Source organism: Pseudochaenichthys georgianus, chromosome 16 (genome assembly GCF_902827115.2).
Source record: "Pseudochaenichthys georgianus chromosome 16, fPseGeo1.2, whole genome shotgun sequence".
Lineage (NCBI taxonomy): Eukaryota > Metazoa > Chordata > Actinopteri > Perciformes > Channichthyidae > Pseudochaenichthys > Pseudochaenichthys georgianus.
This window is the reverse complement of record NC_047518.2, coordinates 40408516-40428325: the sequence shown is the minus strand read 5'-3', so window position 1 is coordinate 40428325 and position 19810 is coordinate 40408516. Positions and strand designations below refer to the sequence as shown.

General features: G+C 44.2%; 2 protein-coding genes across 2 annotated transcripts; both read left to right on the top strand.

Annotated features, from left to right (window-relative positions):
• The first annotated feature begins 2964 nt into the window (after positions 1-2964).
• On the top strand, positions 2965-7204 carry tubb5 (tubulin, beta 5). The gene is made up of 5 exons (XM_034103339.1): positions 2965-3083; positions 5377-5485; positions 5702-5812; positions 5916-6160; positions 6262-7204. The coding sequence occupies exons 1-5, from the start codon at positions 3027-3029 to the stop codon at positions 7072-7074; spliced, it is 1335 nt and encodes a 444-aa protein (XP_033959230.1). The 5' UTR covers positions 2965-3026; the 3' UTR covers positions 7075-7204.
• Positions 7205-8576: 1372 nt separating this feature from the next.
• On the top strand, positions 8577-19194 carry mdc1 (mediator of DNA damage checkpoint 1). The gene is given in 13 exon segments (XM_034103337.2): positions 8577-8610; positions 9096-9265; positions 9377-9952; positions 10205-10283; positions 10956-11859; positions 11861-12164; positions 12585-12647; positions 12731-15768; positions 16155-16286; positions 16662-16844; positions 17421-17546; positions 18113-18223; positions 18302-19194. Coding segments are annotated over 12 exon segments (5856 nt in total). The 5' UTR covers positions 8577-8610; positions 9096-9129; the 3' UTR covers positions 18506-19194.
• Positions 19195-19810: the final 616 nt, after the last annotated feature.

Below are 19810 nucleotides of genomic sequence, written 5' to 3'. Positions count from 1 at the left end.
GAGAGTGCAGTTACCACGCCCCTCCTCTATAAACTGATGACGTATTTATGTCGCCATCTAGTGGCCAGTAGTGATAACTGCACCTCCATTGTGCAGTCAATTCTTTAAAACTACTGCAGAGGAGGACCACATGATGAGACATTTGTGGGGGGGGGGGGGGGTATGACCAAACGTTTAGAAAAAAGTGAGTAGAGACTGAGATCAAATACATCTGAATTGTGAGATTAAAGTTAGGAGGGGTAACATTCTTTTTCTGAAATCTCAGAATTCTGACGTTAGTTTTGGTCGTATCTCAAATAAACGTTCACATGTGGCCCTAATCCTCTTCCGTAGTTATAAAATGTGACTCACTTTAAAGAAAATGTGGCCCTGATGTCCTTGACAAAAATGTTTGCGTTAAATCATATTTGATATGTTAATATGTTGCACGATTAATATTTTATATTTAAATACAGCCAATTGCATCATATATCATCAAATATTCATTAATGTTCTGAATTTGTACAGCTAATGTATGAGAGGCAACCCCCCATCACAAAGGTACTGTTTTCTGTATGTACCAGTCGTGTATATTTGAATGATAAGCAAAATCATAGATTTTGATGCATTTTTTTTGTGGAGTGTCTCATTTATAAAAAATCTCCCACATGACATCTATTATGACAGCTTAAAGTATGACATCAGTAATAAACACAGAATTTAATCCTCACATTGCCAGCAAAGTCAACACATTTGTTATTTTTATGAACTTCGATGAGCCCTTTGTGTTGGTGTATCTAGTAAACTGATAGATGAAATAAAGTAGCTTTCAGTTACTTAAGTAAAGGTAAGAATCATGTTTCCATCCAAAAGTACTCTTTAGAGCGGTTTGAGATGGTTTGAAAATGTTGATTTCCGTTGACCTTTTTCATTGCATTGCCCGAGGCACCATGTTGCCAGATGTCTAAACAAAGTCTGTATAAATTAGTGTTAATATACAACATTCATTCAAAATAGATTCAACTGCTTATTTGTGCATTGAATGTCGGATTTGAAAAGAAGGGGACAGAATTTAGCAAAGGAGAGAAAACACCACAACAACCATTTTTACAATGTGCCGTTTGATTTGATTTTGAAAGTGGTTGTCCTTTGCCTGAGATGACATTGTAACCATCAACCTCAACACATTACTGTGATAGTCAGCTAACACGAATGCATCTCAACAGTATTCCTCTTAATAGTTGATTTATGTGGAATAATGTCTAAAGTATATGTGCACCCCATCATGTGTGTTATGCATTTAGATATATCAGCAATAATGTGCAAATTGAAGTCTTGCATTAACATTTGTCAGTAATACAACAATGACCTGGATTAGTCAAATGAATTCAGTTGAGTAAATTACAGAATTTTGATAACATTTAGGATAAATATGTTTTAAACCAGATTGAATAAAAATCATCCAGCAGCAGAGATTAATTGATATTCTCTAATCCAGTGTTAAAACATAATCTGATTATATCATAGAGATGGAGGTCGTTGGGTTTGCTTCGGTCTGTTCACGGCGGCGTGTGGTGCAGTGGGTTGTGCGTTGGTGTTCGGAGCAGGGGGTCACAGGTTCAAACCCCACTGCAGTCAGCATGTCGTTGTGTCCCTGAGACACTTCACCCCAAATTGCTCCCGTGGGGATTGCCCACAGTATTGAGTATTGAGTCGCTTTGGATAAAAGCGTCTAACAAGTGACATGTTTGTAATCACAGCTGGGAAAGGGCCTGGCCTTGTTGCTCCTCCATTTTATCAGGTCTAAGAGTTTGAGGATGATGAAGTTGCCTCCCAAGGCCTCTTCTTCCAAGGTTGTTTTAATGAAGTTTATCTTGATTTAGTCCTTTTTTATTATTTGTTTCACTTTTATGTCACAGTCTAACGGGAAAACATGCTAACTGGCATCAAATATGATCCACCTTTTTCAATATTTGTATGACAGCCTGTTTGCTTTAGTTTTCTTTTGCTTCTCTTTCTCGTTGAGACATGTTTGGAGAGTAATCAGCTCAAGGCCGATCTCCTCTTATCTCATCTATGAGTTGGTTTTAAAAAACAACAACATACATTTATGTCAAGCAAGCTATGAGGCTCACCACTTTCTAATGCAAACCACAGAGCCACAAAATGGAGGGCTATACTGAAAAGACCAAAGCGAAACCCCATAATGAATGGGACGTCCTTGAAGTGCTTAAACAAATAAATAATGTAATATAAACTCAATGTGCAGATGAAGATTTTATTTCACTATATCGTCAGATTTCTCTCAAATGAGTCTCGCATCACAAGGCCCATGCTCACATAACCAAACAAAAAATAGACTAACCCATATACACACATATAGAGTATGATTACACATCAGGCATTACATATAAGCAGCTGCTTTGAAATAGCTTATCTTAGCCTATGGTGCACGTCTTACAAAGAAAACTAGATCCCAATGTAACAAGACTCCTGGACTACTCTGATGTAACAGTTAGACAGACAAAATTGTTGTTTAAATAATAATTGAGATCCTGCAATATGATAAAAGGGCTCCAGAGCATCTTCTACATAGGCCTTGTGCTGAGACAAAGGACCCTGATGAGAGGGGCTGACTGACCCCATCTTGTCTCTAGCTGAAACTGTCATCTGTCTCCTCTGCAGGGAGTGTTACAGTAACAAGAGGGATTTTTAAAACTGCTGATTGGTTATTCACCTCTGGGGGAAAAAAAACAAAACACATGTCACTGGGTTTCTCGACACCAGCTGGTAAATCCTGGTGAATCTCTGCATCTCATTTCGCCACCCTGATCTGCAGCAGCGCCCCTCCTAATCCGCTGCTCTTTCAGCCAATCACCGCTGAGTCTGGTAGTTAAGCCCCGCCCACTTCACGGCCCCTGCCTCTGGATGCTCTCCAACATTATAAATGCATTGTCCGGCACTTCCACGCCAGTCTTGGGTCGGCTCCTTGTCCCCACGAAGTCACACGTCTATCTGCTCGTCACTGTGAAACTTTAGCTTCCACTATGAGGGAAATCGTGCACATCCAAGCCGGCCAGTGCGGTAACCAGATTGGTGCCAAGGTAAGAAATTATAACTGATAAGGATTTCTTTATTTCTTAAAAAATACAATTGGTAAAACATCATATGCTGGCTCATTATGCAGGATATAAAGCTTATTTAAAGTTTTTAAAAAGCTGATTTTTACATTACGAAAAAGGACTTATTTTGTTTCATTATGCCTGAATACAAACAGCTGTTTTCATACACCATTTTTTTTTAAAAACATTACTAAATGCAGATTCACAACTGTTGATGGTTCTTTGTGTGCTTTCTGTCTGGTTTCCATGGCTGGTGGTGGGTGTGGAGCAGACACTGGCTTACTACTCTATATAGAAATAACGGTATAACGGGGCTCTTGTGTCTCGACCGGTTTTTGTTTGCGTCTCAACAGCTGAGGATTCTTCTGATATTGTCTGGAGAAAAGAAACTAGTCTATTCTTCACTTTCCAGAGCCCTTCAGAGTCAGTGGATCCTTCTTTGTCTGGCAGACACAGATGTGGCTGCAACTCAGACAATAAGTTGGAGCTAGGATTGTGCTGCTCACTTTCCCCCCCAAATCCCTAATGGATCAATATATTGATTTCCTCCTGCAGGCTGTAGATGCAGACTGCTGTTTCAGCTGGTGAGAAAGCAGGGTAGGAGGGTGAGGAAAGGGTGTGGCATGGATAATATGTGAAGAGACAATTGTTGCTTTTAAAAGACTGATAAAGAGCAATACATTAGCAGTGTTTTAAGCAACAAAATTCAATCATAACTTTATTTTTTCATTTGAGTACATTTGATACTACAGGGCGTCTCACAAGTACAATAGCATACTCCACACACCCCTGAACAATAGCAGTCTGCCACAGTACTGTCCAGTCAGCCCTTATTATCCCTGTCTTGTTACCTCATGCCAAACTGATCAATTGCTACTACAGCATATGTTTAAACGGGAACTCTCAAGCGCACAGGAACATTGCCCTAGTATTCAAATATAGTTTGGAGACCACATTAGCAATGTCCCATATATTAAAGGATACATCATTACTGTAGAGATGCTCTGCTGACAGAGGTTTTAATGTACAGTAAAGCGGGGCCTGGCTTTGTAATCAATGTCCTTTTCTTTCCTGTAACCAAATTAGAGTCGGGATAGGGGAGGAACGGAGGAAACAGCTGATACCCAGTGGGTGAAGTCATTGGGTTCACAATTGACTTGATATGCAACTGCAGCTGGTTTTCTGGAAGACTAGGAAATGAACACAACATATAACCACATGCTTTTATTTAATTTGTAGAACACTGAATAGGAACTGCAGGAAATCATGTGTACCTTTAGGTGTCTGGAATTAATGAAGTAAATGTATGTCTATCCCACCTTTCAAAGCATGGAGTATCATGTGTCTCTTTGTGTTGCCTACTGGTGTTAAAATAACTAGTGGCAGTGCAGATCTCCATTTGTTTCCATTCCCCCAGGACTCATTGACTCAGATGTCCAGTGGATGTGATTGACGGGATTGCTGAACAGCTACATTGTGGTGAATTGGGTCAGGGTGTGGTTTTGCCTTCCAGTTTATTGTCCTCATTCTTTCACTATTAGATTACTTTTCAGTCTGTAGTGATAACCATCTTACACTGTAACATATCTATACTTTTTTCGGTCTTTGGGTCATTCTTTTTCATATTAAGGTCACTTGGAGATTTTTGTTTTCCATGGTCTTTTTTAAATGTCAGGATACTTAAACCACAGCAGACTCCCAATCTCTTAAGTACTGAGCAGCAATGCAGCCCCGCTTATCCAGATTATTCCAAATCCTCCTATTGCTGCTGTTAGCATAAACTCACCAGCAGCATGACAAAAGCCATAGTAGGAAGGTATCATAAAAACACGTGCAGGCAAATGGCTGCACACGCAACAGTCACAACCGCTATGGGATGTAATGCATACACACTGTGGCCTTTAACAAGTGAACAAGACATGAATACAGATTTGAACACAATCGGTGTCTTCAGTGAAGTGTGGCCGCATGCAGTTCATTTCCAGTGTTGCCCCTGCGGTGATCTGAAGCCCCTTTGTGCTCTCTCCATCTGAAAGAAATGCATTATGCTGAGTCATCAATCAATGGCTATGTAGATATTAACAGCTGTGTTGCATTGCATGGGTTAATATATGGCTTTGTGAACAGGGAAAATATCATTTCCATCAAAACCTCAAAGTGCAGATCCATCGCTGTTTTCCTCGTTTAAAGTCCCCAGTCACAAAAACACACTGCTAATGGGTACACGTGTATTTTCTTTGCAAGTCATGTGACACCTTTCCTTTTGTGTGTGCAGTTCTGGGAAGTGATCAGCGATGAACACGGCATCGATCCCACCGGGTCTTACAACGGAGACAGTGACCTGCAGCTGGACAGGATCAGTGTCTACTACAATGAGGCCACTGGTATGTCAACTTACATAAATAAAGGGTATATTATGAGAACACATATTCACCGTTGCTTTTTCATTCTGGGGTAAAACACATGTTATTACTTTCTCATGTCTGCTGTCATGATTTTCCCACATTATGTATTTTTGTGTAGCATCCAAGACTGTGGTTTCCCATATTATTGAGCTGGTCTGTTTTCTCTCTCCCTGTCTTTTCTCTTTTCTCGACAAGATAGAAAATATGTACCTCGTGCCATTCTTGTGGACTTGGAGCCTGGCACCATGGACTCTGTGAGGTCTGGACCCTTTGGGCAGATCTTCAAGCCAGACAATTTTGTGTTTGGTGGGTGGAATTAAGCTTTATTGTCATGATATTGAAAGACTACATTCTTTTATGGGCAGGGTAATAAGATCAGCTCACCTGTATGTCTCTTCTTCTCCTCCAGGTCAGAGTGGTGCGGGAAACAACTGGGCCAAGGGTCACTACACAGAGGGAGCTGAGTTGGTGGACTCAGTCCTGGATGTGGTCCGCAAAGAGGCAGAGAGCTGTGACTGCCTGCAGGGCTTCCAGCTCACACACTCTCTTGGTGGTGGAACTGGATCCGGTATGGGAACCCTGCTCATCAGCAAGATCCGCGAGGAGTACCCCGACCGTATCATGAACACCTTCAGTGTGGTGCCTTCCCCCAAGGTAACATACTCTTTTAAGAAGTTTTAATTTGAGTTTTTCTTGCCTTAGGTTTTCTCCTCTAAAATCATGAGACTGAAAACAAATGTGTTTTCTATCCTCAGGTGTCAGACACAGTGGTTGAGCCTTACAATGCCACCCTCTCAGTCCACCAGCTCGTCGAGAACACCGATGAAACGTACTGTATTGACAATGAAGCTCTGTATGACATCTGCTTCCGCACTCTGAAACTTACCACCCCCACCTACGGTGACCTTAACCACTTGGTGTCCGCCACCATGAGCGGGGTCACCACCTGCCTTCGTTTCCCCGGCCAGCTCAATGCTGATCTGCGCAAACTTGCCGTCAACATGGTGCCTTTCCCCCGTCTGCACTTCTTCATGCCCGGCTTCGCCCCCCTGACCAGCAGAGGTAGCCAGCAGTACAGCGCCCTCACCGTCCCCGAGCTCACCCAGCAGGTGTTCGATGCCAAGAACATGATGGCTGCGTGCGACCCACGTCACGGCCGCTATCTGACCGTCGCCGCCGTGTTCCGCGGCCGCATGTCCATGAAGGAGGTCGACGAGCAGATGCTCAACGTCCAGAACAAGAACAGCAGCTACTTCGTGGAATGGATCCCCAACAATGTGAAGACCGCCGTCTGTGACATTCCACCACGAGGCCTCAAGATGGCCGTCACCTTCATTGGCAACAGCACAGCCATTCAGGAGCTGTTCAAGCGCATCTCAGAGCAGTTCACAGCCATGTTCCGTCGTAAGGCCTTCTTGCATTGGTACACCGGAGAAGGTATGGATGAGATGGAGTTCACCGAGGCCGAGAGCAACATGAATGATCTGGTGTCCGAGTACCAGCAGTACCAGGATGCCACCATCGAAGAGGAGGGAGAATTTGAGGAGGAAGCTGAGGATGATGCTTGAAGATAAAAATGTGAAGGGCAAGACATCAATGCCAAAATCTAACATTATCCCAAAAAAACAACCATTAAAGTAACGAAGGAACAAACATATTCTGAAGTAGTGCTAGAATTCATCTTTAGCATACATTAGAAATCCCTTAAAATAAAGTTGTCAAATGAAAACGTGTCTGCCTTTCTTAAATGTGTGCATATAACAGATCTTCATTGTCTGATAAAACTTTAACTAAGACTCAGCCATTAAACACATTTCCAAACAGTAGAAATATAACGGATTTGATACAAAGCGCATTATCAGAGATGAATGAATGTTAACTCTGTTGAGGTCAGCTGTTTGTGTAGGAGGATACTGATGCATTCATGTGATGTTTCACATGAAAAGCTGCATCATTCACTTTTGAGATGCTTGGATAGGGCAGTTTATGGTCTTTTCCATAAACATTAAGCTTTAAAACATTTAGATTCTGAGTGCAGACATTCAGTGGGTCAAATATGGTTCCCAGGAATTATTGTTTGAATGAATGAGGTGTTATATCTCTAGGTTTCTACTTGGCAAGATGGCTGTGTGCACACCAATTTGCAACATACAGTAAGGCAAAGATGTTTCTCCCGGCAAAACCACATTCCCACAACTATGAGTCAGACCTCGTAACATACGGTATGTTCACTGCACTGCTGTTTTAATGATGTGTTTTGCATAAAATTCGTTTCAGGAGGAGGTTTAGATGTAGGTGCCCCAAAAATAATGTAGTAAGTAGGCTCCTTGTCTAACTTTTTTATTATATAGATTATTATATTTATATTATATATTAGCATATGAACACAATAATTACAATTGTTGCTGGTGCCCGAGGCATGACTGGCTATCATACAAAGGGACCCCAGGACAACAATGTGCTACCGGGCACACGTTCCATGTATGTTATAATATAAGCTCACAATTTACATATAATGATCTGGAAAAACACAGATATCGTCTTTGAGACAGATCCTCATGTTTGGGTAAAAATTCAGCAAATATCACAAGCCCTCTGATATCAAGTTAAGTTGTTCTTTAGGACTGCATATATTCATATCCACATTTTCATTTCTTACGGCCCCTATACTGGGGAGGCAGGGCAGTTTTTGTGTAAAAAAACAACAACATGAAGATAGAAAATGAATCAATATCTGCAGAAGGGTATTCATTTGGGCCACTTGATTTACACATCAAACTGTTTTTAAAACCTTTTCTCTTACTTTTGTATTAATGAACAAGTGCATGTCTCATAGAATATTTTAAGACAGTTGGACTAGTTTTTAGTTATGGTATCACAATCCAATAATTCTGTGTGGTCCCTTCACAACAGTTGTGCGGGAACGTTGGTCCAATCAGAAACTTTTAAAGTGAGGCTGGGGGGAAATGACCAATGGCAACAGAGTCCAGTGTGAGTGATCGGTTAACTGGCCAATCACATGCATTTCAGACACCTCTTGTGGGCGTCTTCGATTCTTTCCAGGATATGTGTTTATTTTTTCCATATCTCTAAAGCGTGTGAAGGTAGGTAACATCAGTGTACATTTTTTACGAATATGTGGCACATTTGTAGTGCAACAACAATGCAAATTAACTTGGCATTCATTTGAACAATGTTACCATGCAGTCGGGTGTATAACAGTGAAGCCACCTCGAGTCGATGGTACTTCCTTTATAGTTTTCAAGACGTTAGAGTAACTAAAACTGTCAGTTGACGTTTTTTGCGTAGTTTTGTTTGTATGCTGACCGGAAGTGGGATTGCTGGATTTGATAGACATGTTGATACAAGTTCGATAAAAGTTGTGCCAGCGTTGCTTCACTCTACAAACAGGATTCAAGCAGAATTTAACAAAAAAAGTATAGCGAATAAAAGCTATGCAGGCTAATGGTAACGTTGTTGCCTAGCAATATCTACTAACGGTATATCCAGTAATGCTCTCACAGCTAACGTTGGTGGAAACCATAGGTGGAAACAGACTGCTTTAACATCCATGTATCTGTGTCTGTAGTATAGTAGTCGTCCTGTCCTACCCTGTGTGAGGTATGGATGCTACTCAGAGGATCTGTGACTCAATATTGGAGTCAGATGAGGAGGATCATGAAGATGAGAGTGAAAACAAGAGGGGACGACCATTGGCTAAACTGTGTATCTTAAAAAATGCACACATACCTGAGACAGGTGAGTGGCCCCCTCTATTGCTGGTATTACTGCTATTGTTTGCTGATTTAGGCACTTAGTTAAATTAACTTAACTTGTCTTTTTTTCTGATGGGTGTTCTCTGTCTCCCAGAGGTCCCCCTCTTTTTGGGAGAAAACGCCCTGGGCCGTGACCCCAACTCCTGCGCCGTGCCCCTGATAGCACCCTCAATTTCAAAGCAGCACGCCACCATCTGCCTCTCAGTCTACAGGAAAAGAGGACGTCACAGTGAAGTGGACATACAGGCTTTGGTTTGGGACCAAGGGAGCATGAATGGGACCCGCAAGGGCCAAATGAAGCTGACACCTAACGTACGCTATGCCCTCAGTGAACGGGACAGCTTGGTGGTGGCAGACATCCCATGTCAGTATGTGAGCTGCGCTGAAAATGCCGTTTCCTCTCAAGGGGACGCGAGAACTCCTGTGAGCAGACATTCAGGGGTAAAGGCCACGCTGCTACATGCCACAAGCACAGGCGGCAAGAAATATGTCAACGGTGGTACAGGAGCTAGGGTGTCATTACCTGATCAGGAGGACACCATGAAGACCCCTGGCGTAACCACTGTCTTGTCCTTTGAGCAAACCCCAACCTACCCAGAAGAGAGCCTGGTCCCAGAGTCTGACTCGGACTCAGACGGAGAAAGAGGGAAAAGAAGGCGCAAAGCAATAGGTATGTACATAACGTTATTACAAACTGAATGAAATAAGTGTAAACTTCTTCCCACCCCTTTTCGGATGTGTAATTAGGTAGATCATTTGTTTATATATCATTTGTTAGTCAATAATATTTGTGTTTATCAATTTGATACTGCTTGAGTTTGTACAGTATCATAATTCTCTTGTTTCATTTCATTATTAAAATTATTATTTGTATTACTGTTTTACACGTTTGAAATAAATCAAATTAAATTGTCTTTTATAGTGTCCGATTCTGACTCCCATACATCCAGTCCCAGATGTTCAACATTCCTGAGTCCCACAAACAAAACCGTCCCTGAAAGGTAAAGCATCCTATACATCTTTCAAACAAATCATAACACAGTCATTCATCTCAGTGAAGATATGTGCTTTTATGCGGCAGTGTATCCCTTATTTTACTTCAAAATATTAAATGTTAAATTCAATGACAAAGAGGCCGAGGTGATAATGTTTGGACCCAGTGGTGGCCCCAAGCCTGTGATGGATTCTCTTGTCCCATATGTGAAACCCATTGTCACAAATGTGGGTGTACGGATTGATCGTGATTTGAAACTAGACAAACGGATCAATTCTGTGGTCAAATCCAGCTTCTTTCAGCTAAGACTTTTAGCAAAGGTCAAGCCTTTCCTTTCTTTGAATGACTTTGAGAGAGGAATACATTTTTTTACATTACTAGCTTTTATTTAAAGCGACTTACAATAAGTGCATTCGACCAGGAAGATACAAACTTGAAGAAAACAGAATCATAAGTACATCAGGTTTCTTAGAGCCAAGCATTTCAAGTGCTGCTCAACTGGCGTTGTTTTAATTTGTTTCATGTCTGTTTTGTATGTATTTATGCTGTGTTTGTATACAGTTGTTGATGTACGGCACTTTGTTCAACACTTGTTTTTAAATGTGCTATAGAAATAAAGTGGATTGGATAGTCTGTAGTCTTTCTAAAATCAGTCACGTTTTTTCCCTCTGTTTTACAGTGAGGATGAAAGTACCATCACACCGTCCTCCTCCACTAAAAATAGGCCTCGCAGACATGTCAGCTTCAGCCTCGAGGAGACAGACATGGATGCGGGGCGACAGCAGCTGGATAACAAAAAGACAGTTGAGATTGCGGACGATAGTGCAGAGGAGGAACACAGGGAGGAGGAAGGAACAGCACCGGGAGGGACACAGTCTGAAGAAAGTGAACAGCATGTGCCACCAGTGAAAACGGGAAGCAATGTCCGCCGTACAGGACAAGATCCTGAATTCACACCATCAGTCTTCACAGATCCGATCCCTGTGTTTGACATGGACAGTGACACTGATGAGGAGGAGGAGGAGGAGGAGGAGGAGGAGGGGGCGTGTCCTGTGACCTTGACTACAAACCAACAAGCTGATCAGCCCCCAGACACAGCCCAGTTTCACATGGACAGTGATACAGATGTGGATGAGGACGATGAGGCCTTAGACCAAGTTCCCAAAAGTGTGCCTTCCTCTGCTGCCCACGACACACCTCATGTGATTGCAGTTATTCAGCCAGAAGGCGTCACCATGGACAGTGACACGGATGTGGATGATGATGCAATGTCAGACGCTGCAACAAATGCAAAACCCCCGTCACTTCTGAGCACACAAACAGCTGACTCTGCCTTTTCAACACAGGTGGAAAATGTCCACCTCGACAGTGACACAGATGTTGATGAAGAAGAAGAAATGGAACGTGGAACACATAATAAATACCCTGAAATAGATGAAACTCCCACCAGGTTAGATATCAGGCCTGCATCTATCCCCGCCGCGCCTGACAGCCTGCAACTAGACAGCGATACAGACGGCGAGGCTATTCCCGCACCAGCACTCGGTGAACCCGCCTCTCTCACAGAATCCTGCACCGCTGCCACAACCAGGAGCAGATTTGGATATTTTGTCCGACAGCGACGCAGATGAGGAAGAGGATTCCGCTCTGTTCATAGCTCTTGTTGTCTTAGACGTATCAGTGGATCCTGGTACGTCAGATGAGGCAGACCCAGATGTTGGTGAATCTGCTGTGCCACCTGCTGGGGACGCAGCTGACCTTAAAGAGGACAGTGACACGGATGTGGAGGATGCAGCGGAGAGCCAGATTCCCCGCCTGCAGAGGGAGATAGCCGCTGGGCTGCTGGCTCCTCTACAGCAGAACTGCTCCACACCTGTACCCCTAACAGGTAACCTGTCAATCACTCTTCAAATGAGAGCTACATGGAATGAATGTATTAGGGTTCCATGTGCAGATAACATTTCTTTGATTCATTGTTTGGTTTATAGAATGACAGAAAATAGTGAAAAGTTCCCATTGTAATTCTGCATAGAAATCATTACATCTAAGAAGCTGTAGTAGTCACTTTAGCAAATAAAGTTTAATTTTGTTTAAGCTTACTCTAGAAATAGGTCAGAATGTCTTTTTTAAATGACTTTAGCAATCAAGATATATTTAATAGAATCCTTCAATATTGGATTTAGATTTGTAGAGTGTCGACATATCATCCAATCAACTTTATACGTTTTTAAATGATTCTTAACATGAACTATTAGCGTGTTAAAACTTTGAAATGTTCTTACTTGAATTGACTTTGGGATGGTTTCAGAGGGAGGACTGGAAGATATGGACACTCAGGCTTTCTTCACTCCCTCTGCGGTTCCATATAGACGTAAGTAAGTCACCTTTGACTTCTGTTTCTAAGAGGACATAACATTTAGACCCTCCTTTGTTTGGTCTCCTCTGTCTTTCCAGGTGCCGTAGCCCCTGCTGTAAGACGTATGGTACTGTCTGCCAGCTCAGGGAGTCAGGAGGATGAGGACTTGGTCACGGCCGAGACGCAGTCCTTTGTTCTTCAGACCAGAGGGCGTCGGGGAACCCCTCCACAGGACCCCGGACAGGCTTTTTCCCTGGAGTCTTCTGGTGATGAGCAGTCCAGCAGAGAAGCGTCTTTCCAGTTCGCACTGTCAGACAGCAGACATCTGCAGGGTCAGGCTCTAGCTATGGAGAACACTCAAACTTTTGTGGGCGGGGATGTGAGTGTGAGTATGGAAGACACCCAGGCATATGCAGCCGTCTCAAATGCTGACGGAACCTCCTTGGAGAGTGATCCGGATCTGGAGGCTACACAGTCCTATGGAAAGGAAGCAGAGCCTGCCGGATGTTCAGTGACGTCTGCAAAAGAGAGTCAGGTGGATTTTGACCTCAAAGACACACAGGATTTTATTACAATGCCAGACAGCGATTCAGAGGATGACACTGATGATGATGATGATGATGATGATGAGTCAAGAAACACTGCTACTGCTGCCACTCAGGCTTTCGATGTGCCCACGTCTTCTACTCTCGCAATGGCTGAAACCCAACTGATGCCTGTCTTTGAGGAAGACGAGAGTTCAGACGAAGACAGTCTATTGTCCTCTGTACTACAGGTTAAGCGAGAAGAAGATGGAGAGGCAGATCAACCTCAGAAGAAGCATCACAGTGAAGCTCTGTCTGTAGCTGAAACTCAGCCCATGCATATAAGTGAGGATGAGGAAAGTGATGATGAAGACTTGATTCCAGGGCCACGAAAAAGAAAGGCGAAGCCGCCGCAGCTTGACGAGGAGCCGACACAAACGCTCTCAAACTCTGAGTTATCTCTTGAAACCCAGCCCATGCACATGGGTGTTTCTGAAACCCAGCCCATGGCTACAAGTGAGGATGAGGAAAGTGATGATGAGGAAAGTGATGATGAAGACTCGATGCCAGGTCCACGCAAAAGAAAAGCGAAGCCGCTGCAGCTTGACGAGGAGCCGACACAAACGCTCTCAAACTCTGAGTTATCTCTTGAAACCCAGCCCATGCACATGGGTGTTTCTGAAACCCAGCCCATGGCTACAAGTGGAAATGAGGAAAGTGATGATGAGGAAAGTGATGATGAAGACTCGATGCCAGGTCCACGCAAAAGAAAAGCGAAGCCGCTGCAGCTTGACGAGGAGCCGACACAAACGCTCTCAAACTCTGAGCTCTCCGCTGTCCAAACCCAGCCCATGGATGGAAATGAAGAGGGAGAAAGTGATGAAGGGGAGACTCCGCCCCTCGCTAGTTCTTCTGACGTCTCTGCTGTTGAAACGCAGCCTGCTGGAGAAGATGAAGAAATTGATGATGAGGAGGACTCAATTCTGCGTCCACGAAAACGAAAAGCGAAGCCGCTGCAAATTCAAGAAGAGGGAACGCAACCGCTCACAAGTTCAGAGGAAAGGGAAGATCAGTCGGAGAGGGAGATAAAGGAGAAGGAAGAACAAGAGAGATTAGAGAGTGAAAAGACAGAAAGGGAGGAGAAGGAAAGAATGGAGAGAGAAGCTAATGAAAGAGTGGAAAAGGAGGAACAAGAGACATTAAAGTGTGAGAAGGAGAGAATAGAAAAAGAAGAAGAGATGGAAAGATTGGAGAAGGAGAGAATAGAAAGGGAAGAAGAGATGGAAAGATTGGAGAAGGAGAGAATAGAAAGGGAAGAAGAAATGGAAAGATTGGAGAGAGAGAGAATAGAAAGGGAAAGAAAGGAGAAGGAAGAAAAAGAGAATTTGGAGGTAGCAAAAAGGGAACTAGGAGAGAGACTTGAGAGGATTGAACAGGCAAAACTGGAGAGGGAAGCAAAGGAAAAGGAAGAAGGAGACGGGTTGGAAGAGGAAGAAGAAAAGAAGTCCAAAACCCCAGCGAGAAGCCGGAGAGCCACCAGAGCAACGACTGCTGCCCCGCCGCGTTCAGCAGAAGCAGAAGCCGACTCCATATCAGCCAATGACGACGTCCCAGCCAGGAGAACCAGGTCTCGCTCCAACTCTTCCAACTCCGTCAGCTCAGAGAGGTCCGCTTCAAGTGTGAGCAGCCTGGGGGGCCGGGGGAGAGGCCGGGGGGCCAAGAGGGGCAGCAGTGCACCCCCCCCAGCAGCCAGCACCAGAGGTACCGACAGGAGGAGGAGGAACACGGTGTCAACACAACAAGGCACGAATGATGCTCCTCCTCCTCTTCTTCCTCCTCCTCCAGGAAGTCAGTCCAGGTCCAAGGTGTCCAGCTGCAGCGTGAGCTCTCAGAGCAGAGGAGGAAGAGGAGGAAAAACTGAGCCCATCCCTGCTATCAATATTCAGAGTGAACAAATAGTGGACCCCACACCTGCAGCGAGAGGCAGGAAGAGCAGGAGAGGAGAGCAGCTTCCCCAGGAGGTCGACACTGAGAAGGCAGACCCTCAGCAGGCAGACCCTCAGCAGGCCCCTACCACTAGAGGGCGACGGAGAGCTAATGTCTCAGAGCCTAATGCTGCAGAAAGGCAAGACAACTCAAGTCAGGGGTGTGCCAGTGGAGAATCACCTCTGCCTAAAAGGACTGTGAGGGGAAGAGCGGTACAGAGTGAGACTGTGGAGGCACCAGCAGCTCCTGCAGGCAGTGAGGGAGATAGAGAGGTGGGAAAAGGGAGGAAAGGGGACTTGGAGGAGGCAAATACAGAAGAGGCCTCCAGCAGCGGTAGCCACAAAGTGTTCCCAGGGAAGCGGAAAGCGCCCGCGCCAGAGGAAGCAGGTGGAACAAACGATGAGACTCCAGTGCCAGCTAAGAGAAGAGGTAGAGCATCCACCGCTCAAGCAAACAAGGTCGCAGGTGTCTCCTCCGCTAAAGTGAAGGGAAGTGAAGAGAGTGAGACCAGAGAGGAGGTACCTGTTAAGAAGAGAGGCAGAGGGCGGCCATCAGTGGCTCAGAGAAAGATGAAGGAGGAGCAGGAAGAAAGTGGATTATCTGTCGACCATGCGGAGGCATCAGAGGTGACTTCATTATTACATATTGGAAATGTTAAGGCCTCGGAAGTGTTTTCTCTTTGAGGCACTAATCCATTAGTGCTGAGGTATACCAGGAACTCGTGTCCTTGAGGAAGGCTTTTACCTCGGCTTAAGGCCCTGTGGCTTCCTCTCTGTGAGTCGGCCTTTCATAATGTGCTGCATCAACATCAGGGACTGTCTGCGTCTCCCCGACTCTCTGAGCAACAGGAGTCGTCTCCATTAATACTAATGAATTAAGTAGTCACACTGCTCTGCTCCTACACTCATCTCTCTCCTTCTGTGTTTCTTCGTCCTTGTCTGCCTTTTGTCCTTGTCTCCCTCCCTCCCTCCCTCCCTCCCTCCCTCCCTCCCTCCCCTCCTCCATGTTACAGCCCCAGACTCCCACCAGCGCTGCATCCCGGAAGCGACAGGCTCTTGCCGACTCGTCACCTGTGGCAAAGACCCCTCGCTCCTCCTCTGCTTCCCCCGGTGGTCGATTGCGATCTGTCAGCCATGCCTACAAGGTTTATATGGTTTCTTACCTCAGAGCACGGCATATTACCAGAAGTCTGAACAGTGACACGTAACACACAATGATTTCCATTGATGAATTGAAAGATACCAACACACCTGTTTAGGAACTCACACACAATAAGACGTGTGTGTGTGTGTGTGTGTGTGTGTGTGTGTGTGTGTGTGTGTGTGTGTGTGTGTGTGTGTGTGTGTGTGTGTGTGTGTGTGTGTGTGTGTGTGTGTGTGTGTGTGTGTGTGTGTGTGTGTGTGTGTGTGTGTGTGTGTGTGTGTGTGTGTGTGTGTGTGTGTGTGTGTGTGTGTGTGTGTGTGTGTGTGTGTGTGTGTGTGTGTGTGTGTGTGTGTGTGTGTGTGTGTGTGTGTGTCAGGTGCTGTTCACCGGCGTGGTGGATGAAGAAGGGGAGAGGGTGCTGGCTCGCCTGGGGGGCCGCTTGGCCAAAGGCGTGGCCGACATGAACTGTCTGGTGACGGACAAGGTGCGCAGGACCGTCAAGTTCCTGTGTGCCGTGGCTAAAGGCGTCCCCATCGTCACCACACACTGGCTGGAGAAGGTTAGTTCCCACATTACGTGTTCTCCCTCTATGTACAGAGGTGGGAAGTAACTCAGTACGCCGCCTGTACTGTACTAAAGTACAACTCTGAGATACTTAATCTACTTGAGTATATCCTTTTTATTCCTAGTTACTTTGCAGATGTGGATGAATGATGTGAAATCTAATCCGCTCTTAAATCAGACTTGAGTTCCACCTGGAGTGAATCCACCAGCTACCCTGCAGAATACAAAGTCATTCAAACCAGCTGCACCTTCACCAGCTTTGAGAACACTTTCATGATCAATCTTTATAAAACATATCATATATTATTCTGAAATGGACCAGTCTGCACAACGACTACTTTTGGTACTTTAAGTATAATTTGATGCTAATACTTTGACTTGAGTAACATTTTGATGCAGGACTTTTACTGTAACCAAGTATTCCTACACTCTGGTGCTTCTACTTTTACTCAAGTACAAGATCTGAGTACTTCTCCCACCTCTGTCTATGCACACAAATACTGCACTCGTTTAAGGAGACTGACTAATACAGACGCTCTTGTTGTGTTTCTACTTTCTTCCTGTGCTTCAGAGTTGCAAGGCCGGGAGCTTCCTGTCTCCCAACGCATTCGCTGTGGAGGATCCGGAGCAGGAGAATAGGTTCAGTTTCTGCCTGCAGGAGTCTCTGAGGATCGCCAGCAGTCAGCCTCTCTTACAGGTGCTCCAATCGTACTTTTTAGTTCTTATATTTGTCCTCCGAGTGAGAGCTTGGCAGTGTCATTTCCCTCGGCGGGTGGCACAGGGGTTGTGGGTAATATCGACAGATACGAGATGAATCATGACTCACAGCAGGAGTCCAGACATGCTTGTGTAAGAATCCTCCTCGGCCGATGAAAGATGTGAAACCCCTGACATTTTACCGTTAAGCATCGCTTCTACGTCGGCCTCTCTGTCGTTGAACAATCTTTCCATTGGCACAGTGGAGATTGTTCACCATTAATCTTTGTCTTGTGGAAAGTAGTTTGGCATGTATTCTTAATGTACTGTTAATGTTTAATGGGCACTTCAAGTAGGGAGGCAGTAATGTTTCCATTTCTGTTACACTCCCAAGCCTGCACGGTTAGGATCCAAGCTGAACAGATCTCGCTTGACACCACATACCACACTGACATAGCTAGCTCAATGCAGGCAGGTACACACATGTAATACAAATGTCCATTCTTAAAAGCCTTGTATTGATTTGTTGCCACATGATGTTTATTGAATCTCTTCTCTTTCTCTTAGGGTTATCATATCCATGTTACGGAGTCAGTGCAACCAGAGCCAGTCCAAATGAAGGATATCATCTTCTGCAGTGGAGCCACCCTCCTACCTAAGATGCCCTCTTCTCCGAAGGTACATGAACATTATTTTGGGACAGTCTCTTTATCTTATCATTCAGTATATCGGTAACCATTTGACCGCCTCTCTCAGCCGCAGACTTTCGTGATTTCCTGCGAGGAGGACCTGTCTCTGTGCCGCCCGGCGCTCTCTGCATCACTTCCAGTCTTCACCGCCGAGTTCCTCCTCACAGGGATCCTCCAGCAGAGACTTGACCATCAGACCCACAGACTCTCAGCCCCTGCACATTCCCTTCAGCCGGCAGGAGGCAGGGGAAGGGGCAGGAAGAAGACTTAGCACCACAGGGGGGTGCTGTGAATAAAAAAACACCATGTAGGAAATCATTACTCGTAGATTCCCTTTCAAATCAGAGGCCGTAGAAACACTGTTTGTCTCTACAAAGGACTTGAATGTATTGTAACTAAATGTTGAAACATTCTTTTACATTTGAAGCTTTCTAGTTTTGTGAGACAGCGTTTAAAGTAATAAATAAACGTAATTTTGTCTGTAGTGTTTCCCATTTTCTTGTTTAAAATATATGTGGAAACAATTTAGATTTTAAACTTGCCATGATGTTGCTGCTATGTACGGTGGGAAATAATAACCCATCAGCCGTTCTTATCACGTTCCCCATCTCTCATCTGTTCTTGCTCCTCCCCTTTCTTGGTACGAAGATAACAAGCAGATTGTATCACTATGTTTGCGAGACAGCGATTAAAGGAACTTAATTTAGTTTGTAGTGTTTCCCATTTTCATGTTTAAAATATGTGGAAACAATTTAGCTTTTAAACTGGCAAGAGCTTGCCATGATGTTGCTGCTATGTAAGGTGGGAATAACCCATAACCCATCAGCCGTTCTTATCACGTTCCCCATCTCTCATCTGTTCTTGGTACGAAGATAGCAAGCATATTGTCGCTACATGTTTGTATGTCAGTATTACCAATGAAAACATTAAATATTTTTTGTATAGGGACTTTATACGTAATCTGCATATTGTTGTCTTTTTTTTACTGAGGCCTGATGCTTTAATGTGATGCTATAACTGCAGGATGGAGCTTATAGTATTGGAACGCTAACAAACTAACTTTGGATTTAGATGTGTTTGCCAAGCTGCCATTCCCAAGGTTGGGAACTTATTGCATTCCCTTATCTGAGAAAGATCTCTGTCGGTCTAATACATTTTGTCAGGTTTTTCCTGTTGTTCTTCTAGAGCTCCTTGAGTTTGGGATGTTTGCAGATGATCATCTTTCAAAACATCTGAATTATTCTTATTGGGAGATTAGATATGTAAATAAATATATCTTCAATTGGAATTGAAATGTGCACGTTTGATGAATCTTTTTTTCCTGGTATGCTATTGGCGAAATCCCCTTTAATTTACTTTCACTTTTATCTAAACCAAAGCCAATCAACCAATGAAATGCTTTTATTTTGTAGCAAACACTGAGATTTATGATGCGATTGGAACCAATGCATCAAAGCAATCCCTATATTTCAAACACGCCTGTTCTAAACTCATCTACTTTGGACCTAAAGTGTGAGCTTAATCTGTTTAAGGACACTTAGATATGTGCTGAATCAGCTGCATATTCTGCGGCTTG